The 25981-nt window shown below is 42.5% G+C and overlaps 1 protein-coding gene across 1 annotated transcript; it reads right to left on the reverse strand.

Moving 5' to 3' along the window:
* Window positions 1-113: 113 nt before the first annotated feature.
* On the reverse strand, window positions 114-21950 carry NSG1 (neuronal vesicle trafficking associated 1). Its single transcript, XM_068679905.1, has 5 exons — window positions 21616-21950; window positions 21021-21171; window positions 17585-17701; window positions 6834-6944; window positions 114-1510 (listed from the first exon to the last, which is right to left on the reverse strand). The coding sequence occupies exons 2-5, from the start codon at window positions 21147-21149 to the stop codon at window positions 1310-1312; spliced, it is 558 nt and encodes a 185-aa protein (XP_068536006.1). The 5' UTR covers window positions 21150-21171; window positions 21616-21950; the 3' UTR covers window positions 114-1309.
* Window positions 21951-25981: the final 4031 nt, after the last annotated feature.

Below are 25981 nucleotides of genomic sequence, written 5' to 3' on the forward strand. Positions count from 1 at the left end.
TGCATTTAAGTAAGGTTACTTGCTTACCCAGATGTTTCACACCCTTGTCTGTTAAATTAATTATGTCTTCTTTTGTAATATATTTAAGATTTATAATAAAAATGAAAACATGGTTTCACACAAAGAATAGATAAGTTTGTAATTACAATGGAACTTTAACGTGCATCCACAATACTATGATCTTCTACATCTTTTCCCATCCCAGGCCATACATAAACAGTTCTACTCTTCACTCAAGTTTCACATGTAGCTTTCAGACAGCCAGTTGTGTTATCTAAGATGCTACTGTTTCACTTGTGATGCTTTGTTTTAAAAAGCATTGAACTGCAAACCATACATAAACTGAAAGCTCTAATTTATAAAAAGGGAAAAAGTTAATGTCATAAAAGAGAAAATTTAGACATATTACTCCCCCGTTGTATCCAACAAATTACATAGCGGACTACATCTACTGTGAACAGGCTTTCTACCTCTTAAGTATGATCAAAAGATGGCATTTCTCTTTTGAACATCCTTAACCATATATTTACTTTTTTACACTATCCTCACCATCCATCACTAGAATTGTCTGTGGTTCTCCATAGTGCCTATCTAGTTTGTGTTTCAGTGCATATCCTTACCAAGATGCTAAAGCCACAGTGGAAATGCAGTTAAATCCTGTTGACAGCAATAATAAAACATTGAGCATGCCTTGTTGCAGAGAACTTCATTATCACTTACAAATAAATAACAGTAAAGAAAATGTAAGAAAAATGCTACCTGACAGTTTTTTTTTCCTTTCTCCATACAAGTCATTACATTATGCCCTTGATATCAGTGCTGATTATCACTTTTGCTTGAGCCAAAACTAAATACTAAATATAGCTCTCAGCTAAACAAGAGATCACTCTAGTTATGGCTGTGGTGTTTCGGTTTGCAAAATGACTAACAATAAAAAATTAATAAATAAAGTATCAGTTCAGACAACAGAACACATGATTTAAGGTCCAAGCCCTGAAAATCCAGTGAAGAAATCTGTCAGTATCCAATAAACTGCAAGAACATATCTAACAGTTTGTTTTTTTTTAACATTGAAAATGGTGTCAAAGCTCTAAAGCAATGCTGATATGCATCTTGTTTTATGCCCATGAATGTTCTGCAGCAAGTTTTTGTTTTGTTTTGTTTTTGCAAAGCAGTATCAGCAAACAGAAGCAATTGCACCATAAACATGAGTAACCTCTAAATTATCCATAATTATATTTAATGAAAAGTTCCTTAAAGTCCCTTAGTTACCTTCAAATGACATAGTGTTAATAATTAGCTTATCATACTAAGCTGATTTCTCAGCGGCTTCAGTCTCCTGTTCAGATAATTTCTCTTCTGACAGTACTGTCATCCATGGGGACACTGAGCGCGTGATGGTTTGTTTGGCCAGATTGTAGTGGTTTATGACTGTGTAAAATTTCCCTCGAGCACTGGAGTCTTGTTCAGAGTAGTAGTTTTCCAACCCAGCTGGAATGCATTGATTATTCTGAAAAGAAAATCCATCACTTAGATTACAGATACAACCTCATACACACTGAACATACCAAAGTATTTTCTTTTCCCTCCAGTCTAAGCAAGCTTTTACTTTGGGCAAGTCAAGGTGCAACACACAGCAATTACTACTACAGTGTCATCCTACTGCAGTGAGAATGTTCCTCCTTGTAATCCTTAGCCTACACCTGCATTTGCCAGACAGGCAAATCTGTGTCTGTTTTCCACAATAATTAACAGTTAAGAAACATGCATGCCCCAAATTAATTTTTAAAAGTACTCAGTCTCTTGTTCCAGCTCTTTTCTTCTCTACCTAGTCCCACCTGGTCAATCTACAATTACAGATACCTGCATTCTCACATTGCAGTGTTTCAGGCACCTTAATAGAATTTGTTTTCAATCTGTGGGGAAGAGCTTACTATAAATATAGGGGTGCCAAGGCATGACCAGTTTTACAGCCTAGTAATACACAGAGGGAAAACATAGTGGGCAGCCCTGTTGATGTGCAGATGTGTACATACACATGATTCTGTGATTCTAATACTTCACTCTTCATTTTCAGAAAGATACAGTCAGCATCAAGCTTTTAAAGTCTATCTTTAGCTGTGGAACTGCATTATTTAGTTTCCCAGAAGTTTAAGAGCACTACACAGAAACTGCAAGATGCTCAGAGCTTTTGAAAATGAAATACCTGACTTAGTTAAATACCAAGTAGTATCCAAACTCAGATGTCATCTTAAAAAACAAGTGGATGTGCCCGTACAGTGTATCTCACAACCCTCCTGTGACGATGCAGTAAAAGCCTATGAAGCAACAAGTTGCACTGAAAGAAAAAAAATGATTGGGACATATCCTGCTGACCACTGGGTTTTGCTCCAGAAGGGCACGGGTCTCTCCACAGGTCCTTTGCCACATCTGCCAGTCCAAGCAATCTGAACAACACCTCAGGGTCCTGGGCAGTCATCTGTGCAACTGAGCTGACCCTCTAAAATCTGTGAGTACCTGCAGCACTCATATCAGCTTAAGGAAAAGTTAAGTTTAATAATTTATCCTCTCATTTCAAAAGATACAAGCTGTTGATCTTCCTTCTCCCAGTAATTAAGATTAAAATTTCTAATACTGCGGGACAGCAATTTTTTACCAGTGCTGCTGTTCTCACAGAATTTGGCAAGGAAAACTTAATAGTAGAAATTTCTGAGCACAAAAAAAATTGTCACGACCAGACACTATCTCACATGTACACATTTACTTTGGGGTTGAACTCTTGTCAACCCCTCTTCTTTTTCTTCTAATCAGAAAAAAAAAAAAAAAAAGATGAAAGCAGCATAAATGTAAACCAGCAACTGTTTCAAATGTTTTAAACCATATAGCACAAAATGGCTGGGGGAAAGATCCAGCAGTCTTGGCTTAAAATAAATTCTGCCTCCTAAAAATGTTGGGGGTGAATAAAGCATCAAAATGTATGAAAGAAAAAAGCAAGACCTGCTAAAACAATAGGCTACAGGTAGTCTTTAAAACTACTTGGCCCCAGTGAATGTGATCTTGGGGCAGATTTGACTGCTGAAGGAAGACTTGCTATCACAAGATTAGCAGCCACCCCAGGGAATTAGCAGCTCATCAGTTCTACCCAGCTTGCGCGCTGGAAGCTTAGATGCATGCCAGATACAACAGCATCCAAAGTTACCACATCCAGCCAGGTTTGTTTTTTTTTTTTTTTTTTTCCACAGAGCAGCCAAGGCAAATCTTGCCCCAAAGCTTTATTGGAACTAGCACTACAAAGCAGATAGGGCTTAACTCCAGCTAAGCAGAGACTTGTGGCCAGGCAGCACTGTTTAAATCATGGAGGTTTCCCTGCCATAATCACCAGCCTCATCCAAGTGTCAGTTCCAAGTCTGAGACCTAAGTTTGAAGAGCACAGAGGACATCTCTGGAACTGAGCTGCTTGGTATGCATGTTCACCTGCATCAGCCGTGCCATCTTCTGGAAGCATTATCTAAGCTTCATCTGGGATAACTGACACGACTTCTGATGTGATAAAATGACTAAGAAGCACTCAGACACAGACCTCTTTGTAGTGATTATTTCACCCAGTCACTGGATGTAGTCACAATTCTAAATATTTAAAATGGGGGAAGGAACACAATCCATTGATCTAATTAGATCTGCCAAGGAAATTCAAGCAAATGCAATATAATTATTAGTGCTGAAGACAAGCCAAGATTACTGCCAGTCTAAAATAATGCCACAGAATCTTTTACTGCTTAAAGGAGCAATTAGCTTTTTAACAGGCCAAAATGACTCAGTAATGTTATTTTTTGTAGTCACAAACGCCCAACAGTTGACAGAAGAGCCTAAAGAAATATCCATCAGAGTTTCCATCCTGACTGAATTTTTTCTCAGGATTTCAGGCTTCTGGAAAAGACGGGCAAAAACTTCCTTTATACTTGCTGTTCGTTGTGTACTGCCCACGGATAACCTCTCTGCTCAGCATCTCATCAAGGCAGGCAGGGCAGCACCCAGAGCTCCTGAGCTGTGGAAACTGGTGCCAGTTCGCATTGTGCCACCTGCTGTAACCTTCAGCCTACGCAGAACATTTCTACCTGTTTTGTTTCATTGGCTCCCAAGTGAGAGAACTAGTAAGAAGGGGCACGAGGAGAAACCAGGATGCTCCAGCATAACTTGTCAGTCTCACATTTCTTTCACATCCCTTTTATTTCAGAATTTAGTTACAGGTTAAGGCCTTTGATGCCAGAGCAAATCCTGGTTGCCAGCCTGTGTGTGGCTCTATGAAGATGACTCCTCCTGTTCCCTTGACACAAGGACTCCAGTGGTACCAACGCTTCACTTCAAAATAGTATCTTCTGTCCTATTAACTTTGCTGGGTCAGTAATTCCAGCCTTAATAGATGACGGTGTTATCTTTAATACACGGAAATTACTTTCTTGTACTGTCCATGAGTCTGACAGAACACAGGTGCCTTGGCAATGGAAGCTGAAGAGTAACAGATGCAGTACGGAGCACACTGAAGCCCTAGAGAAATTCCTCCAGGATACGAGCTGTGATGAGTCTAACCATGAGCCAGCAAGGAGCGCTTCAGAGGAGCGATCTGCACAACAGGGCTGTGCCTGTGTCAGCTTCAGCTAGCACAAATTTGCAGCTCAGGCTGTTCAAGACTGCTATGCAGAGGAAAACGAGCGGCTTTTTAATTACACCTTCAAGCTCTGGATGTGTAGGACAGCAAAAAGGTTGAAAACACCAAAACCTTTGGAACTGCTCCGTGTATGACAGCATCAAAGCAGAGAAAAACGAATTTGACTCAGGGCTGCAGTCGTTCAGGCTTTATTCAGAGAATCCCATGACACCAGGCTTCCTGAGGCAGGACACATTTGCCCTTAACAAGCAAATCACATCAGCATCAAAAGCCTGGTGACATCCAGGCCAGAGAATATTGCTGAGTTCACCTGAAGCACAAAGCCCGTCCACAGAGAGACTGGCCACAAGGTGAACACAACTGGCACAGACTTCTCCTTCATCTCTCTTAGAACATCTGTACCAAGCTATGCCATGATATGTTACAGACTCTCCCCAAAAAGATGTACAGGCAACAAGTAAAAATTTCTGTCTGCATCGCTAGTTCCAGGCCTCATGCCATTTGGTACCACTGTTATCCTGTACAGAAAACTTAAGAAGTAGATGATAAAAGATGCTGTGCCTCCTGGCATTTTATGCCATCAAGCACCTAGGAAACAGCCTCTACAAAACCCAGCACTGGAAGAGCAATAGCAATGCAGTCCTGTGTATGTGCTGCTCCCTAAAAGCAAAGCATCAGGCACAGAATGCTCTGCCTAAGTGTGTTTCAAACACAGGGTCCTAAGAAGAGAAACCTGATCAGATTCTTTTCACACACTGTGCAGCCAAAATAAAGCTCAGAAATTGTTCTCCTCTTACACGTCTTTGACACTAGAAAGAACAGGTAAGAAGCCAGAATGCTGCAATTCGAAGGAGGGGATGGCACGATATGAAAGGACGCAGAAGAAGCAGGCTGTTACTAGAATTGTGACAGGAGCACACGACTGGCCATTCCCATCGAGTCAGGATCACATCAGAGTAGGCTCTGTATGAACACACAGTCTGTGTTCCAAATTGCTAAAAGCCAAGAGTAAGCTTAGAAAAAAAAGGCTAGCACCCCTCGAGACATGGGCATAGAGAGGTTTCAGAACTTGTCTGAGACAACACAAAAAGAAAACCAGCAGAAGGAAGAGCTGTATCTCCTGAGCTACAGCCAGCTGTTCTAACCACAGCCTCTTTTGCCCTTGAACCGAGGGAAAAACGAATGGTTGGAGTTAAGTTAACCTACTACAGCACCACTGCTTATACCTTTGGACTGGATTCTTGTAAAATATTTATGTGCCTACAGTGACAGAATCAAAAGTCCTGAACAGGACTGGCAGGAACGCTGAGGTAGTCATTCTTTCTTACGTCATTTTGAAAATCCTATTAGATCCCCTTTTTATTCATTAGGAGACTAAATAGTCTTAAAAAAATTAGAGGGAAGAATGCCATCATCACTGCTGCTTTTCTTAACTAATTACAGCCACGTTCAACCCTGCTAAATTTACAGCTGAGAGAAATCAATACTACCTTTCTGACTTCCAGCCCAGGTTAGAGCTGAAGAGACAGCACTGCCATCTTGTAAGAATTAAGTGAGCCCCTGCCTCCCTTTCAGTTAGTGCAAGTATTTTTTCCAATAAATGTGTTTTCCCTTTTTTGGCACCACTTTTGGCCTGTGGCAGTAGGGCTGGGAGGTCACTGTTCTAGAACAAGAAGTTCTTTCTATAAAAATAACCCTAAGGTAACTCTGCTACTCTTAATGAGACCATCACTTCAGCCTGTCTTTGACATATATTCCAGTGTCCATTTTTTTTTCCTCCAGGTTTTTAGATTTATCATTCTCTTCTTTCTTATGACAAATGAATTTGGAGGAACATGCAACACCAATAAATGGGGTATGACCCAATAAATGAGTGCTTTGCTCCAAGAGCTGCAGATGAAGGAGGTCTGCAGGATACTGGTGTTGGCACTGTTGATGTATTTTCAAGGTTTAGAGCATTAGCAAAAATAACAAGAACATGAAAGTTGTGTGGTAGTCACAATCTCTATTACAAATTAAGCAGAAAGAAATATAGCTGAAAGCACACTAACCTCTGAAAATAACAAGTTTCTATACAACACAGGATGACTTAATCGAGGCTATGCAGAAAACAGCACAGGGAACATCACACACTCTCCCATTTTTCTGTAGTGTCTACAGCACTTACCTTGAAAACAAATCCTTCTGGACAGGTATGATCATACTTGTAAACCTTGTAGACTACCAGAAATACAACACATGTTAAGAACGCAAGGGCGAAAAGGACCAGCACAGTTACCTGGAAAGAAAACCAAAACATGCTCATGTTAGTAATGCACTGCTCATCGTATCGCTGTTTGTTACCACAGGCAGCAGAAGCTAGCTACAAATGCACTTTGCAGTAAAATCAGAAAATAAAAACAGCTACTTAATTGTTGAGGGAAATCTGGGAAATAACACATGTGCTTCTACCTCCTGCTTCTCCCTGAAAAAAGCTGATGGTATGGTCAGTGCCCCATTGCCTCTATACTGCAAGGCTTTTTGGGTTGCTTCTCTTTTCAGCGCACACGTGAGGCCAGAAGGACACACTGAGGTGGTGGCTCGTGTCTGCTGCTTTTTCAGGATTTGGATGATGTAAGTGTAAATCTAGTTTATGTCAGCTGATGAGCATGTTGGTTTCCCCTGTACCTGTCCAAGAATAGAGTCAGATGACAGTAAGTTAGCACAGGTGTCATCCGAATGATACAAAGGTGACTCCAGCAGGGCAAGGAGAAAGCAACGGCTGCCCCCTCTTGTTAGGAGAAGAGTTTGTTGCACCCGCTGTAGATGTTTCTGCTTCTACAGCACTTGCAGAGGAGCCTACGAATCTACACATCACAGAGTGCATTGCATGGCACTGACTTTCACTGTCTGAGTGCCTCCCTGGTCTTGAATCTGTGTTGGAGCAAAAATATGAGATGCCTTAAATTAAATCTGAAATTGGTGTCACTATGAAGCTAATCTTTCCCAGGATTAAACCTTGGGGGAATGTCCCAGACATGAGGTTTTTACTATTCTAAACCTTCTAATGACACATAAATGAGTAGCTCCTGGAGATTACAGGAAGAGGAGAGTAAGAGTGGTTGAGCTTTTTTTTTTTTTAAAAAAAAAAAAGTTACAGCAAAGCCAGCATGTCCTGCAGCCTAAGAAAGTAATAAACTTTTAAAGTTAATGATTAGTCGATTAAAATAATATGTAGTATGATCTAAATGTTAAGGACAGACAAGCAAACCAGCTATATACACCTCCTAAAAAGAGGACGTAGGGACATTTGGGTCAATCACACAAACAAGAATAATCTGGTACTTCAGAAAGCAACCAAAAAAAATTGTAGCTTTGCCTCTCAGAAAAATAAACCAACCAACCACATGCTCCCGTTATGATAAAGCCCAGAACTAATACGATTTGCAACACTGCAAACTGTGTGTGGCAGAAGACTGGGATGCTGAAGGACTTAGATGAACTTCTAGGGACTTAGGAAGCCAACTTCATGATGGACACACAACAGCGCGTGCTAAATTTCCTGGCTGGAACAAGGCTGGGGAGTGCAGTGTGCTGCTGAAGCCAAAGATTCTTGATAGAGAGAAAATTTAAAAAAGATGACCAGAGGAGAGGGCAGGGAGAACTGCAGATCAAAAAGTAAATTAGCAGAAGAAATGTAAATCAGAGCAAAGGACCTTTCAGGTTCAGAGTAACACCTTCAGCTTCCCAGAACTGTCACTGGGTTGGAAAAAAAAAAAAAAAAAATTGTATTCTTAATCACCTTCAGAAAACCTCACATTGACATCAATTTTCAAATCCAATTACTCTTCCCCAGGTTTATTGCTCGTTTGCATACACAAAGGTTAGCTCTGCCTTGCCAATCTCATACTTTCAGCTCATGTGTCCCATGTCTCAGGATGTCACTGATGAATCCCAAAGGGCATCTTCCCTCCTGCTTATCTTCTGTGGCTCAGGTCAGTAACCACCACCATAACCTCTCCTCCTCACACCTCCCAGCCCAGCCAAGCTGTGTCCTACCTTGGCCTGTCTCGTGTGTGGTAAGGCCTTTCCCTTTTGTTTTCTCCATTTTTTTGCAGCTCCTTCCTGTGTATCCCCAGCCACCCCACTTACAAACATGTACACAGTCCTTCACCCTCTGGCCTGGCCCAAACTTTGAATCCCGTCTTCCAGAGTCTTTCCCTCCCCACAGCTGTAATAAGCCTTATCCTCTGTTCTCCCCCAGGAATCCTCCTTGCACTCCAAGCTCTAGAAAAACTGACCTTTCTCCCCTTAGCTCGCAGTTTCCACAAAAGGGCCATGGGCTCACGGCTTTCTTTTTCCCAGCTGGGCAGCACGGGGAGATGAGGAACCACAAAGGAGGGAGCAAACAAACAGCTCTACAGCACCCTCATGGCCCAGTCCCCAGGTTTGGGGTCACTCACCTCCCACCCCTACAATCCACTGGCTCTAACTCTGTCCAATTTGCTCTGATGGTCATTGCTCTTTCCCTTAGAAAATAAGATAGAGAGGGAAAAGAGATACTAGAAAGTGTGGAAAGTAAACAAAATCCAGTTGAGATTATTGCAGAGGTTTCTGTGCCCTTCAGGATATATTCTACACAGCCTTCAAGAACGTCTGCTCTAAGAGAAGAGGTCTAGGACATGGGACAGAGCAAGCAGGACAATTCCTGTGCTCTGGGTTGGTTCAGCTCAACTCCTCCTCAGGCAGGTGTAAACAGTTCAAAATGCTTTGAAAAGCATTCTCAAATCTCAAAGGATTTTTAGCCACATTCTCTGCCCATCCTACTAGCAGGGAAGAGTAAAATCCTAACATTTTTCCCCAGCTGCAACCATTCTGGCATACAGATGAGGCCTCGGGAGCATACAGCAAAGCTAACAAACTGTTTTGTAGTTCAGATCAAATATTGGGCAATCTAAATATATTTATAATTCCACAATCATCGCACAATCTCCAAGGCTCTGGAGGTGTTTGGGAAGGTCAGTAAGTTTTCTGAAGGAGGCCAAAAGCCCAGCGTTGTGCAGGCTGGGGGATTCTGGCAGTTCCAAAGCTGCTGGCTCAAGCCTTTGCCTGCTCCAGGGACCTACTCAGGGCTGGGTGCTCACTGCCTGCACATCACGTCCACCACAGCTCTTCCACGGCCACACAGCAAGCCCCGGGGAAGAGCTCTCAGGGCTCCTGCTTCATAACTCTCCCAGAACCTCTCCCTTTCACATACTGTACTTCCTAACGTTATTAATTTTGGTATTAGCATGTAAATTTTTTACTCTCATTATCTCCAATAATTTGCAATCATACTCCATTTGCAAATCCCTAATCAAGTAAGCTCTTGTCTCCTTCCTAGCAGAAGAGGAGCTCTCCTCTCCAACCATCCTTCAGGATATAAGTCACTTGTATTTAGGTAAAAGACAGCTGCACATGCAAGTGACAGATGGAAAGACATCCATCCCTGGATTCCAAGGTGATCCCAATCACCTGGTTATCCAATTTGCTTCTTTCTTGTAAGCTGAAAATCCTTCTCTTCCTTCTAACAGCCATATTCCTTCCCTCTCACAACCCACCACTGATGGTCCTTAGATGCCCAGCTTCACTCCTGTCCCTCAGCCAGTCAGCCTCTTTGCCCTGCCAGTAACTCCCTCCCTGCCTCTCCTTCTGAGCCCTCTCCTCCCAGCTGCCTTGCAAAACCCAAGGCACACAAAGAGAGGGGACAACAAGCTGCTCTGCAGACCACAGGCCTGGCCAAAGCTGACATCTCATTGCCTTCTTCCACAAAAAATGTGCAAACTCACTACAGCCTGAAGCCAACTTACTTTCTTCTTCCTGCAGGGGCACTAGCAGCAGCTCGCCCTCACCTTCCAGTGGAGGCAGGAGAGGATGCAATCCATGTGCAGGCACCACTCCGTTTCCTACAGGGAATCCTTGCATCTCTTCTTGTGGCATCCAGCTGGCTGAGTGCAGGGCCTCACACAGTGGCAACAGAAGCCTTTTAACTACTCTGATCATTCACTACCACATAGATCCAGCAGAACACCACGGTGTCTTGCGCCACACAGGTGACAGGCTTTAAAAATACTTTTCAAGAAATAACTAGAAGCTAGCACGAACAACTTCTTTGAACTAGGAACCCAAAGTGTGGGTTTGTTTTCATTCCAGGAGTGTCCTTTAAGGTTAGTTTTAAGGGGAACTGGCAGCAGAACTAAGTGAACACAAAAGCTGACAAGATATTATGTATGTGGCAGCTTTTTGAATAGATTGCAAGTGAAGAGCAGAAGAAGGACAATGTCTAGCCAGAAGCCATTACAGTAATCGAAATGAGAGATGACTAATGAATGAACTAAGTGTACCCACAGCAAAAAAAACAAACAAAACCACAAAAAAACACACGCTACCTTCAGACTCTATGAGCATTTAGCCGAACAAATGAAACTCACCGGATCTGACTACGCTAACACGTAAACAGCCTGTGATAAGGCCCTACCACCAAGATCTGCTAAATCTTCCCAGTCAGTGCATCCTGCTCTGCTGCAGCTGCGTAAGGCTGCAAACTGTATTTTCTTCTATGCTTGGCTGCTGCAGTCTCCTCCCTCCCTTTGCTAGCATTTGTTGGGCTCCCTTTATAATCAAGCCAGAATGTTACAGCAAAATGCATCAATTGCACCAATTGTGCCTGCTTTGCCTCAGACCCTTTCCTGGCTCCCATCCTCCCTGAACAAATTACAAGCTACGTTTCAAGGCACGTACAGTTCTGTGTTGCTCCTCTTAGCTCTATCTCCTTTTGCTTTGCCTGTATCCCACTAAAGCCTTAGTGCTATCTTTTTATCCCATGCCCTAACCATCACACTTCTCTTCATGCATCCCCTTCTTGGCAGAAATTCTTGCATGAATCCATTCTTTCTGCATTTGTGTGCACTGCCTGCCTTCACTCTTTTCCTTCCACCACACACCTGTCAGAAAGCACACAAACCCACCCAGGAGCACTCCTGTTATTATAGGAAGTGGCACTAACAGCACATGCAGTGACTTTCACTGCTCAGTCACCATCCCTTGGTCACATCTCAGCTCTATTCTACATCTACACCTTACCTATTTCACCTGGAGCCCCTTGGGAACGCAGCTTTCATTTCTGATTTGTCTGTAAAGTGCTAGGTACATCCTTGGTGTTAGCAGCAAACAAAAAGAGCGAAGACATACATTTACAGAGCACTCTTCGTATCAAGAGTTCATGTTTTGCTCACCAGTGAAACACAGAGCCCCCTAAGATGAAATACAGCAACTCTGCACAACCATTTAGGACAGGAAATTAAGATCATTGCTATCCAATTTAAACTACAAGAGAATTTTAGGTAAGCAGACTGTAATTACAATAGATTGTGTCTGGCTACATACCACAGACGAAAATTCGTAAAACATCACATTGACTTCCCTGCAAATGGCCGTGACCTCCATTTCACCTCTCTCCACTAAAACCCTGCATCTCCTGCCACACAATGCCCTCTACCAGCATGTCAGAGAACACCAACACCAGCTCTCTGCTCCCCCTTACACTCTTGCGTTTTCTAAAATGATTTTCTTTGCTGTTACCTGGGCCTGTCCCTCGAAGTTTATGTGAAAAGATGTGTTTGAAGCAATGTATGTAAGGAATAAAGAATATTCCATTTGAAGAAAATGGTATGGCTTCCCATACTTGTTATGGGGATATACATCCACCTGCAGTATGACTGGTGACACAAAAGGCAGCCAGGTGCTTCACTGCAGAATGGTGTTTCTAATATGACCTGTCACGGTTAGCTGTATGACTGGGATCTATTTATCTCAAAGAGGATGACAGCCTTGGGATAGACTGGAACAGAAAAAAGAAGTCAAAAGACTCCTTCTCTAACGGGCAAAGAGGAAGAGAGAACTGGCTCGGATGCTTACCTGGAGATGACTGGGAATAGCAGCACGAAAGGCAGACAGATTCATGAAGGGAAAACTGCAAAGGAACTACAGACCCAGTGCTTCTTAGCAGCAACAGCACAAGACAACAGAGTAAGCCTGCAAGGGAGTTGATTAATGAAACCTGAGGGAGATACTGTTAGACAAAACCGGATTAACAAGGCAGTGGCCTCCTGAGCCTAAGCAGCACCGTGGCTGAACACAACTGCTCATGGCAGTGTTCCCATCATCTTCCATCACACAGGCACCACGGATCTGTTTGCTACCGACAGAGCTGAGGAAACTGTCCAAGACATCCTGTGTCCCCGATGTGAGAATCTCGTTACCTTGCCTTACAAACCTGGAAGGGATTAGTGAGGCCAAGAGAAAGGCTGGAAAAGATCACACACCCTTTCTGTGATGTACGAAGTGTTGCATCTAGAGAGACCCAAAGCATCTTCTGCCACCAGTGTCCCTGCCACCAGGCTCTGCTCCAAGAAAAGGATTTCTAACAAGATATGAGCTGCTGCTAGGCATTACCCACTTTACTCAGATCTGCCAGCTCTGACCATACAAAAAATTCCTTTTAGCCAAAATTTAGCAGAAGGATTGTCAATGTCCTATCAGGAAATTATCAGAAATAAGTAAAAGGGAATAAAGACAGTTGCTATAGAGTGCATTTACATCAATAGTTTTAAACCAGCAGTTACACTGGAAGAAGAATCTCCTTTATTTGTCTTGCTCAAAGCGATAAAAGGAAAAATTCAGAGCCTGCCAAACTGTTATAACAGTGAGCAACTCTAATCGTGTAAGTAGTTCTGCTGAAGAAAAGAGAACTACACATGGCAGCAAGCACCTGTCATCCTTCCAGCACTAGCTGAGAGACCAAGAATTACTTGGGGAAGTGCTATCCTGCACAAGAATCGGCTGACATCTCAGGCATTTAGCTGAGTTTTAAGTGGAAGCAGAGACACAGAAACCAACAAGAAGTATTTTCCATGCCTCCAGTCAGTTTTTCAGTAAGAATCATCATCTGTATTACAAAGAACAACAGGTAAAAAAAGTCTCGAGGCAGAAATGTGTTTTAAAAGATGTCCCTTCAAGACAGATCAATCATGGAATACTTTTTCTAATACATTTTTTCTATCTTAAAATAAGCAGGTGAAACTGTGAGAAGTCTTGATTCCTCTTCCATAACCTCGTGCTTGCTACTTGATAGTACGTGGCTTGCACCATATGGTCTTACCACAGAAAAAAGCTCCAGGCTCCGGCTCTGCAGTTAGATGTATGTACAGATGTCAAGGATAAAGTCTGAAGAATTGATTTGCCTTTGTACAGAACCAAATGGCTTAAGGCAAACCACAGCTTGGGTTTATTTAAGGGCTTGAAATTTATTGGGAAACAGAAAGGGTTGCTTTCAAAATACTTCTGAATGTTATTTATTGAGGTTTCCCCAAAGACAGAAAAAAAAAATCTCATTCTTTGATAGACTGGACAATTTTTGAAATTGGTGTGCTTGTGCACAACTGTCAATTGTCAACTCCCAACAACGGAGGCCAGAACAGACATCTCACTAAAAAAAAACAAGTGGAGTTTGTAAAAACACGGCTCCATCACTGGAGGCAAAGGTTTGGCTTTGGCTAACTGATACCATCAATTTTCTCCTGCTTCCTCCTACGTGCTGATTCATAAGACTCCTTTGAAATGACATTTCCAGCCATGTTGTTCTGTTCTGTATAGCAGACAATCTCGAGGAGAGAAAAATCTGCCTCATTCAAAGTGGCTTTCCAGATGTGAAGGGCCAGCTCCCCACATTATTCTACGCTGTTCAAAGAAGAAAAGAGAGACTTTTATTTCTCAATGAAAAATACACTCCCCAGTGAAAGTCCCATCTTCCTTGGAGTGGCTACTGCCATAAAGCTGAATTACAGCAACAGCATTCTCAGAATCAGGAGGTTCACAATCTCATGACAGATCCTGATTTGAATTCAGAACGTGACTTCAAGCAGGAAAATTATACTTGCAGTTTTCTTTGTAAACATTCTCAGCTCTGTTGTAATAACTGCAGTAATGTGGATTGAATGCAGAAAATACATTTTGTAATTGCATATTCACCCGGCTGCTAAAACACCAAATGATCTACATGACATATGTACACGCTGGAGTGGCTTCATTTGTTACAATATATAATTTCCCGAGAAGCACAGCGTTCGATGTTCTGCACTGCTGAATCCCAAAAATGCAATCTGCTTTGTCCTTACTTAAGGACTACATCTTGGAATACACATGTGAAATATTAGTAAATATGACTGACTGCTTTTATTTTTAGCATAAGATTCAGGCTGCGTCTTGTAGCAAACTTATGCATCAGTGATGTACAGTATTAAAGTCATTAAAACAGCATCTGAAGCTCTTTTCATGAACAGAAGCCAAAGTCAGAGCCTCACCAGTTAAATAATGCATTTCATAATTATAGCAAATATTTAATTTTCAAACAAATATCCTTTTGCTCTCTCAGAATCAACAGCAGCAGTTAACATGATGGCTCACAATTAATAAGGACCCAGGAGAAAACCTCACACAATCAGTACTTTTCATCTCCATATTTATGAAATTTCATCAATTATTCATGAAATATTTACTACTGGGAGTGGTGAACATGACAGTCAGCCCTGCTGGAGAACCAGTCAGTCCTCTTTAAAATGATGCAAGCAGCATAATTCAATTCCTCAACTTTTAGGTAGAGATTAAGGGACATTTTTAGGTTCTGAATGTTCTGCATTAAACTCTTGTTTTTGACTACCTGAACCACAATTTTCCTAATTGATCAACCCCCACACCCTCCTTTAAAAGCTGACTTACAGCCACGGTGTGAATCATCCTGCAATTCCCAAGAGATACCAAATCTTCCTGAAACCTCTCTCTGATGCAGTAGTTACCTAGCAGCAAAACCTAGCAACCCTGTAGTATGAGATTAATCCCAGAGTGATCATCATAAAGTAATATCTAAAAGACATTTTACTTTAAGCACGCCATCCAAAGGTATATAAAAATGCAACATAAAAAAGCTCAGGCTTCTGACTGTTCAGCTATACAAATTAGAAAAGACTACCTAACAGCATGACAAGCTATTTATTTGATGTTCACTGAGGTCTTTCTTGTTCAACGGTCCCAAAAAAAGACAGAAAGAACCCAGATCTACAGAGAGACGTGTAAAACATTTAGATGCAACTAAGGTATTCAAAAGCCTTCCTTATCTACAATTTAATGCTCGAGAGATGAGATTCCTTAGACCCTACAGCTAGTGGCTAAGCACACAACTCTCCAGGCAGTGGTTCCGCTCAGTTGCTTAGAACCAAGGTCCTAGCAGGGTGCTCAAGCTAAACACATTCTCCCTCTTTACTCCTACAAAGTAGAGGGCATTTTCAGATGACTTCAGTCCGAATAAGACACACACAAGACAGCCAAACGTGTTGTCATTGTTCTGAGCTGTCCACCTGCACCTTAGCCAACAACACGGCGTGCATCACCCTCACCTGAGAGGACAGGGATTATCCTCAAGGAGCAGCACTATGGTGTCAGGAGGAGAAAGATGGAACGTCAGTCAGAAGGTAGCATTTTCCCTGAGGGATGGGATGTCCTTGCTCCAAATCGGGTAACAGAAGAACTGGTTTCTTGTCCTGTCAGTAAGTCCCTCTCGCAGCTCACCGGGAACCTACCTGCTTCTCTGTATGGCTGAAGACCCTACCAGGTGACCTGAGCTTAAAGGTTTGTCCCAGCAACACTGCAAAATTCCTTTGCAAATGTAGCCTAAAGCTCCTAATGCCTCCTTGAACCTTCACTTTGCCTGTGTGTTTTGTGCACTCTGATTCCAGGGAGAGCTGTAGATACCTCTGAAGGAAGGTGTGGGCCTGGACAGGTTCAGAACCACAGGTCAGGCACAGTTCCTGTGTTTTATTCTTCAAATTCTGTGCTTTATGCTCCTAATTACAGAACTGGAATATTTGGGTATGCCCTAAAACTCCCATCACACAGAGGGATGTCACATGCATGCAATAGCAAGAGAAATAGACACCTTTACTGAAACCCTGCTTTGTTCCTCAGACTAAACTTTCCAAACATGTTTGTAACTGGGCACCGAACAGTGTGGATGCCTGCTGTTTAAAACTGCTTTGGCATCCTTGGGTAAGATGCTAGGTTAACAGGGCTAGAAAACTAGTCTTCTTCTTTAAGGGAACTGATAGGAAAGCAAGAGCTGAAGCACTCTTTCCTGCTTTGCTTTACTTGTACAGCACAAGAAAACCTGCCCTCCAGTGAGAAGGGGGGTAGATAATTCAATCCTTGCATCAGTTAAGCTCTCTGGTTTCCTCTGGGAGTACTCAGGGGAGTAATAAGGGTGTGGACACTAACGAGTAAATGTGAGTCAGATTCCTGCTGATCTGCCATCCTCCAGTAAGTCGTCACCAGGCTGTACGATACAATTGGACCAAGCAAAGAGCTCTGGTATACATCCTTAAGCTGCCAAGTCATGCATTTAACTATAAAAAAATACATAATGGACTATGACAGTGCTTTTAAGAGAATGGTTTGGCTACACAGAAAAATAATACGCCAAAAAGAAAACATATACTCTTCTGGTTCTTGCCCTTCAACACTAACAGGGACTGCCCATGCCACGAGAGGTACCTGCATGCAGCCACACACACCCTGGCCAGCCAAGTTCTGAAATGCTTCCTCTGAGAAAATTGCCTTCTGAATTCATCTGCCAGTGAGGGATTAGGACCAATAGTGCTGCAGGGTTTGCTTTTGCTTCTAATCACTAAATACTGAACTATTTTAACACTGAATTTCCTTTTCTCATTTCCAGCTCTACCCCTAACAGTCGCACTGTTACAGCCAGACAGTCTCAGCTACAATCAGCGATTGATTTTAAGCATATCTCGGAGCAAAACTGAGTCACCACCATCTTCAGATTGCACTGCTTACCTTAAATCTTTCTGAAACCCCTTCAGTGATGCTGATTGTGAACTCAGCTATTTTAGGAGTACGGAATTTTCCCTTCTTGCGATCAGGTTCATATTCTGTTTTCGTTTTGACCACAACCTTTGAAAATAAAAAATAAAATCAAAAATCAAAAAGCCATGTAGACAGTACCTTACTAGCACATCACCAGAATAAAGTTCATCACAGGAACCTTATTTACTCAATACTCCTCCTTTTACATGCTTACAAGCACATCTAGCACAATATTTTTGTTGTTGTTCTTCTCACCCCATTTTGTGTAATTGTTTTATGGAAGATTTAAGCTTTAATTCTTCTATGGAAGATTAAGTTGTTAAGCATCTACTTAACTCAAACCCAAATCGTGACACTCCCCACATTGTATTGTCTGAAAACAGCCACCTCCATTTGCTTCAGGAGAGGCATGCTCTTTAGCCATGTTCTCTGATGGCAGGATTTTCAGTTTAAAGGTGATGACCCATCTAGTTGCAACTCAGTATGTGCCAGACAAAAGCTCTTCACACTGTGATTTTTAACATCTCAGATAACTTTTGAGTTATTAGCAGCAAGATGTACACAAACCCTTATGTGATAATGAGATTTCTTGATACACCCAAGGCTCTCTAATTTCAGTTTATTCCTTGCTATGAGCTATTGCCCTGAACTACACAATTTAGGATCTTACCTGTATTCCTAAAATATTCATTACGTCAGTCATGTCTCTAGTACTCTCCTAGGCATTCTAATTGTACAGAATTTTCACAAACCTAACCTATTTGCCTCATTTTTGTCTTCTACAATTTCTCAGGATCTTTTTTTCAAAGTACCACACATGAAATAGGGTGCAGTTTATCACACTGACAGTGCTATTAAGATCTGGTCAATTATCTCTGTTGTTCCAAAGAACAAATATCGAGACCCTTTCAGATTTTTAGAATCAGATGCTATCTTTAGAGCAGCATCAGTGGCAACTATAACGTTCTGCTGTTAAGATCGTAACTCTTACAGGTATCCAGGTACTGAAATTAAAGCTTTGGGTTCTCCTCTCCTCATTTCCCTGAAATGGCATCTAGAATGAGTAACAGTAGCTAGACTCAGTACCACAAAGCTTACTAAATTCTTATACAGCAGTACACAGATATGTGCAGGACATAGGGAAATAGCTTAAACTATTTTCTGCTATAAGAAGATAATTGTAACTATGTAACTTTGCAATTGCCCAACAGCATCATGGAAGTAAACCATTTGAAATGCCCTTTTAACATTACACTTCTTTTCTTCCCCCTTTATGTTGCATAATCTCAGGCAATTCAAATCACATTCAGCTGACACTGAACACAGAGTTCTATCTGCTTGGTTATATAATGTTTTCTTTTGTTTAACATACCTAAATATGAATTTAAATCAGTTCACCCATTTAATTTAGAAGCTGTCAAAAACATCAAATTCTCGTCGCTACAGTCACTATTGCTAAAGAAGTTATGCTTCACTGCCATGCTGGAGTCTTGTAAGTGAGTAATAAGCACAGATACATGAAGTATGTACTCCTGTTCATTATATATGAGCATCTGCATACTTCAGAATTTGATCCATGTGTCAATCTTGACTTAATACTTCTGCCATTTTTCACATGAGTTGCTCTACTACTCCCTTTGTGTCTGTAGCAACCAGTGAAGACATTTACATGAATAACCACAGCCACAGAAGGAAGCCAGTAGGACGAATAAACGTGTCTTTATTTTTTTCCCTCAGTGTTTGCAAAGGAAAGGAAAGCAATCATACAAATAGACAGTGGAAAGCGCAGAAGAGTCAATCAAATATTCCTTTATGTAAGTTCCAAGCCCAGGTGCATGTTTGCTTTTGTTCAAGGCAAACCTTGTAAAGACAAGAGGAGTCCTGCACGGTTCTAGTAGGTGCAACCAGGCTGGCACAGAACCTCCTGGGTTTGCCACAGAGGCTCCACTCAGGTTAAACCTATTACCACACAGGTCCCTAATTCAGACTTCTGCTTAACGGTGCAGTAATGTAACAAATTCCTCTGGATGTTGGTCTCAGTAATTGGTTATATCCAGTCACCAGTTGGCAGGCGTATCAGACACAGTAAGACTTAACTTGTTTTAAAGCCTTAGGGTGCAATTTTGTCCTCAGTTACAAGATTTACACCCATGTAACCAAGGACAGAAAATGGGCCCTAAGGCTCTGTAACAGCTGTTATGGCTTATTGTATTTATGCCTGCCAACTGGTCATCACCACACACAACACAATGATGTTGATAGGAATTAAAATTGAGGTCACAAATTTGTTTGTATTGCCTACAAGCAATACTCTACCAAGACATATTAAAAAAGCTGAAGTGCTTTACCCCAATATAAGATTATGTGGGGTTTTTTTTTGAGCTATAAGGAACGTATACCTACCAGTTTATCTAGAAGTGGAATTGCCAAAAATAAAAATCGGCATGATGATATTACCATTTTCCAGTTAAATTTTGTATTTTTCAAAGTTCACAAAGCTTCTTTACCAGAGTCATACATGGAAAAATACCTAAATATCCTACTGAATATGATACTGAAAAACAGGATACTGAAATATCTGAAAAAATATCTGTATGTCTCATCCACAGTAACCCTTACAGAAACATTTATTTTGAGTACATTTATTAAAATGTATTTATGGGCTACTACATCATCATCCTAAATCCTTACAATTAAATCCCTAGTATTCAAACCATGTGATAAGGAATGCCCGATACATGCTTCCTTTCCAACCTTTGAGCTGCACCTCAAACTGTCCTCTTGCAGCCACGGAGCACCTAAACCACCTCTATTTGGAGGTTTGGGGCCAAATCAGTTGCTAAGGAAAAACTCGGTGGGCTGTTCTCATTTCATTACTTCACGTTGTCTGCGGCTAGCAGGCAGGAAGTTCCTGCTGAGGCACAAAAGGAATATGGAAGTTCTCTCTGTGGCCGGTCTGCCTACGTACATCTTGCAGAGAGACAAAGCAGTGCTCTATCCCCCCATTAGGGGGGCTTTTTCTGAAACAAGAAAATTCACCTCATTCACAGAGAATGTTTAGTACCTCCCAAATATTAAAAAGAAAGACGTGGAGTAAGGAGGGATATGGCAATACAACAGAGAGAAGCTTGCATTTGCCTATTTATACATCTCATCCAGCAGCACTGAAATCCAAATACGCTCATTGCTAACATTTCCCACTACTTTATAAATGCAAATCACCACTACTAGATTTTCATTAGCTTTGCTGTCAGTTTTTTTTTTTTCCCCAGAGGGAACTGACATTCCCTAAAACACCCTGTATTTCTTGACATTTCTAAGCCGCTCGCTACACGTAACCTATTCTTTTGTTGTTTCCCGAGATTTGGGTGTGATTCTCCAGGGTGGAAACTAAAGCCTACTGTACCTTGTCAGGAGGTGGGAACTGGAGCTGATTGACATCCAGGGGTGTGATCAGGGGGATGGTGTCAAATCCATCCTCCAGAAGGGGCTGCTTTGTGCTCTTCTCGCTGAAATTATTCCCCAGTTTCACCATTCTTCCAGGGAAGCAGGATTTTCTGCAAGCAGACACGCACACACACAACACGCAGAAACGCAAACCAGAGCGATTTGTCACAAAGTCGGGATGCACCAGACCCTTCCACAGCCCCCCGGAGAACCCAAAAAACGTAAAATTTAAAAGAAATATTTATATATATTTACGGGTTGAGCCGCGGCTTGAGCAAATCAGGCGTTTTGTGAAGTAAAAACGACGAGCAACGTTAAGAAACATTAACAAAAAAGGCACCCACACGCCACCACACGTCAGCCTGCCCTCAGCGATGCTGCCCGCCCGGCCCCGGTGCGGCATCGCCCCTCAGCTCGGGCGGGCTCCGGGGCTGGCCCCGGCCCCTGCCCCTGCCCCTGCCCCTGCCCTCCCGCCTCCCCTCACGACGGACAGGGCCGGGGCCGGGGACAGGGGACCCCCAACAGCCGCCATGCGGGCTGTCCGCCCCGCTCACCGCCGCGGCTGCCGGCCCTTCCTCGGCGGGCGGCGAGGCGTCGTTCCGCCGCGGCCCCGCGCTGCAATGGCGGAGCGGGCGGCTCGGCGGCGGCTCTCCCGCGGCGGGCAGAGAGCGAGAGAGGGAGGCTGCGGGGCCCTGGCGCAGCCGGGGCAGCTCCGGAGCAGCACAAAGGGGCCCCGCGGGGTGTGAGGCGGCTCCCCCCAGCCGGCTACTGGCGCAGCGGCAGCAGGTGGAGGACGAGGAGGAGGAGGAGGAGGAGAAGGAGGCGGCGGGGGGACGGGACGGGAGCGAAACGCGCCGCCCTCCGCGCTCCTCCTCTGGCGGAGCCGCGCGGCGCGGGGCGGCGGCTGCGGGCAGCGATGGGGGAGATGAGGGGAGAGATGGGGATGAGGGGGGAGATGGGGATGAAGAGGACGAGGGAGGAGACAGGGACGAAGGGGACGAGGGGCGCCGCCGCCCTGCGCCTCACAGCGCCTCCGGGCCCTGAGGTGGGGGCTGCCCAGCCCCTTTTCCGCCGGCTACGCTGCCTTTTTTTTTTTTTCTGTCACAGGTCGGTTGGCTTTGTCCTTAAGCTGTCTCCTTTTTTCTTCTCCTTTCCTTTCCTTTCCTTTTTTTTTTTTTTTTAATTTTAAATTTTATTTTTCCTTGCTTTCTTCTCCCCTAGTACACACAGGGAAAGGACAAAGGTGCTTTTCGGGTTGGGAAAATCGGATTTTCCTCTCTGCAAAGAGGGAGGGGAAAAAAAAAAATGATAGTGGAATGGACGCTCGCGTCACTTCAAGGTAAATGCCTATTGCAGAGCTTTTCAGCCCCAGCGAAGAGGACATCTTATGATCTCTTCTGTTTAAAAATAAATAAATAAATACAGGGATTCGTATTCCCATGCTCTGCCTGCCTGCCTCCCCTAACCCCCAGGCAGCCAGCGTGCTCGTTTTGCAGCCCTGCAGGTGCCTTACTTCAGTGTGCGGAGGGAAAGCCACCGTAGGCGACGCAACAAGTGGCTTGGCTGGTGGGCAGCTCCTGCCGGAGGAGAGGCAGAGACGAGGGCTCAGCCAAGAGCTGGCTCCATGCTGCGGAACAAACCAACCTCTTCTCACAGGTGGTGGCTTGGGCAACCTCTCTTTTCCCTTCCGTGCTCCCAGCGAGCACAGATTCAAAGCAAAATGTTCTGAAATGGTAAAAGATAGACTGCGGTTGAGAGCTAGGAGAGCTCTTTATTTCAAATTTTATTGCATCCCTGGGTTGGTTTATTCTACCATTTGGACAAGATTCTTTCTGGTACCACAAGGGGCAGGGACCAAAGGTTTGTGCTTGGGATTCAGCTGCCAGTCCCCAGGAATATTTAGCAGTTCTGGGGCATATATGAATTGCAGATAAAAGTCAAGCCCTGCTGCTTACAGCTTTTCTTATCTTACAAGCTGGTACGTTAAAGACATGGTTTTTCTTTTTCACATTTAACAGCACCAGACACTGGTCATCAGTGGCTGGATTGGATCTAATTCTAAAATGGGCAAGGTTGTAACGCGGCTACTGTATACATGCCCGTTTTCTGGGGTGCAGGCTCCCTTATTTAAATTTACCATTCCTCAGCAACAGTTCCTGCCGGAACCAAATGTCAGCAGTCCGGAGCTGAGACCAATAAAAGACACAAGCCTGAGCTGCCTCAAAACTTTATTTCCTCTATTCTGCAACTTGCATGACTCACTAATTCCAAATGAGTCTATATACATTTTCTACGCCGTCCACTTTAACATAACTCCCCCATAAAAAAGTTGTCATATGTCAGTTGGTAGGATCTTGTGAATATACACCACGCGAGTTTCAAACAGCCCTTTAATTTTGCACATTTCCAAAGATGTGTGCCATCTCTTGCTGCCTGGGGCTTTCCCCGCAGTTTAGCAGCAGCAGCTGTGCACCCAGTGGAAACGTGGGATCTCGAGGCTCCCTATCCATGGGATTTTTTCCTAATGTGGAGTCCACAGAGATCTGAGATAGTAGATGGAGAATGTCAGAGAGATTTCAGGAGCGAGCCCTTCTACCTCAAAGTCAGGATGTTGTGTCTTTAATAGGAATTTAGGCTTCTCTATGCAGAGCATAGCAAAACTGTGCTTGTGGTGTGTTGGATGTTTGTTGTTTTTTTTCCTCAACTTACAAATTTTATTATTTTATGATAAGTACTGTTTTTAATCTAAGAATGGTATACCCATTTGTCTGAAAATAACATTAGTCACCTACACCCTTTTTCAGCTCTCTTACAAACCCTTCATTGGGTATTAAGAGTACAAATTAAATCTGAGTTCAATTACAGTCACTGGAGAAAGTCTGTTGACTTTACAATAGTCATGATTTCACTCCAGATAGGAGAATTTCAGTGAATATGATGTAGAGATAATGAAAGAAATTTATTCAAGACTGTTCAGCATCCTATTGCTATCAAAATGAATCTCAATCTCACAGAATTAAAAAAATGGTTTTTTTTTTTCCTCTCCCTTAAAGATCACAGAATCACAGAAAGATGCTGTGGTTACTATAATTTCTTCTTTTTTTTTTCTGTTTCGTAAACAATTGATTTTTTTTCCCTTTCTTTCTCAGAGAGCACAGAAAATGGATTTTCCTTCATTGGACTTGTTTTTTGTCATAAACGTCATTGATAATGCTAGTGTCGTCAGTGCAGTTCTGGGAAGTACGGTCTAATTAGTTAACCTGCTGGCTGGCTAACTACCTTTGCAGCAGTGAAACAAACATAGTGGAAGATGAGAATGAACCGTAGGCTGTTACTTATTTTTAAAACATTCTCAATGGAATACCATACTTCAAATATAGAACAGAATACTCCCAGACCAACACAAAACATTCTCAAGGTAGAAGTTGATTGTTGTGCCTCTCAATTACTGAGCAAGCAGTTCTGATTTTGTTGTTGTTGCTGATGATGATTGTACCAAATAAGAAGAGGACTCTAAAATAGTGAATTTACCCCTGAGCAAGATAAGGATAGCAGCGTTTATGTCCCTCTTGATGCCTTATTTTTGTAGCGTTGTTCAGAGCATCTTGACCCATGTGTCTGGCAGATATAGCCAGCATTCAGTCATTAGCTCTTAATACCTACTGATTTCTTTTGTGGTTTGTTCCAGTTATCCAGTCCAAAATGCATTACAGATTTTTTTTATTTATTTATTTTATTTATTTTTTGGTCAATGGTCTGTGATGCAAGGGGCACAGAGTCTGTTCTTAGCTGTGGAATAAAGCAAATCACATCTCTGACTATGGATCTTGTCTATCTCATTTATTTCTCCCATCGGTGTTCTGTTCTAAGTAAATAAAGCGTAAAATAAGCTTGTCTTACTTGAGAAACATAAAATATCCAAGTACAATTTATGAAAATAGAAAAAAATGTTACCTGATTTATAGAGAAAATTACACCTGCAAGAGGAAATGAAGGGGTTTCCTAAAAGCAAGAAGCACTTTATTTATTTAATTTTGGCAATACCCTTGTATTACAAATAAATATTCTTGTAGTGAACAGATGAATAACCCACGGATGGATGAGTGTAATCCATTCATTTGTGTGTGAAGCCAAAGTCATTCAGAATCCAAATGGCATCAAAGTCCAAGTGAATATCAGAACTACACTTGACAGTATGCTATAGGGAGCAAAAAATAACATAGCAAATGTTTAAACAAGTTGACTGCCTAGGTCCTTTCATCTCCAGCTTCTGTGATTTTATAGCCGAGCCCTCCTGTTGGTTGAAGATTGTCAAAAGCAATGGGCCATTGGGTATTTAGTGCGTGCCTGAGAAAGTATCAGTATGATTAAGATGAATGGAGGTGAATTCCCCAGTTTACTGGTGAGGCTTTTTTTAAAAAAAAAAGTTATTTGAGTATACTCACAAGGCACTTGGTTTTGTGTGTCTTGTAGAGAAATGAATTTTGGGTAGCATATCCACAGTGCAAGTTATTCTCCTCTTTGGCACCGTGCTTTTCTTTAATGGCAATCTGCCCTTTGTGACCTAACTAGGCACAGTCTTACCCAGTTCTCCAGTTTTTACAGAAAAATCCACACGCAGTATTTTTGTTAAGCATCTAGATACTGCACTGTTGCTACTTGATACTACTCCAAGTAGCTTATTGTCTTTCATTTTAGGTGCAATTCACCCTATATACTATGATAAAACAGAAAAGATGTATGTATATTACACTAATATCTGTGGTTAGTGTCTCCGCTTGCTAGGTATCTGAACAAGCAGTTAAGAGGATTTCATTTCTAATCCTAAATAACCAACCACAGTTTGCTACCAATGGTTTTAGTAATTTATCTCATTTTTTTCTTCTAAGAAATCTACCATTCTTTCTAGGCAGAAATTGC

The sequence above is a fragment of the Anas acuta genome, chromosome 4 (assembly GCF_963932015.1).
Source record: "Anas acuta chromosome 4, bAnaAcu1.1, whole genome shotgun sequence".
Classification (NCBI taxonomy): domain Eukaryota; kingdom Metazoa; phylum Chordata; class Aves; order Anseriformes; family Anatidae; genus Anas; species Anas acuta.

Coding starts and splice junctions, on each gene's coding strand:
- NSG1 (XM_068679905.1), bottom strand. CDS start 21,149: ATGGTGAAACTGGGGAATAATTTCAGCGAGAAGAGCACAAAGCAGCCC. Junction 17,702..21,020: donor AGTTCCCACCTCCTGACAAG/GTACAGTAGGCT, acceptor TTATTTTCAAAG/GTTGTGGTCAAAACGAAAAC. Junction 1,511..6,833: donor CAGAAGGATTTGTTTTCAAG/GTAAGTGCTGTA, acceptor TTTTCTTTTCAG/AATAATCAATGCATTCCAGC.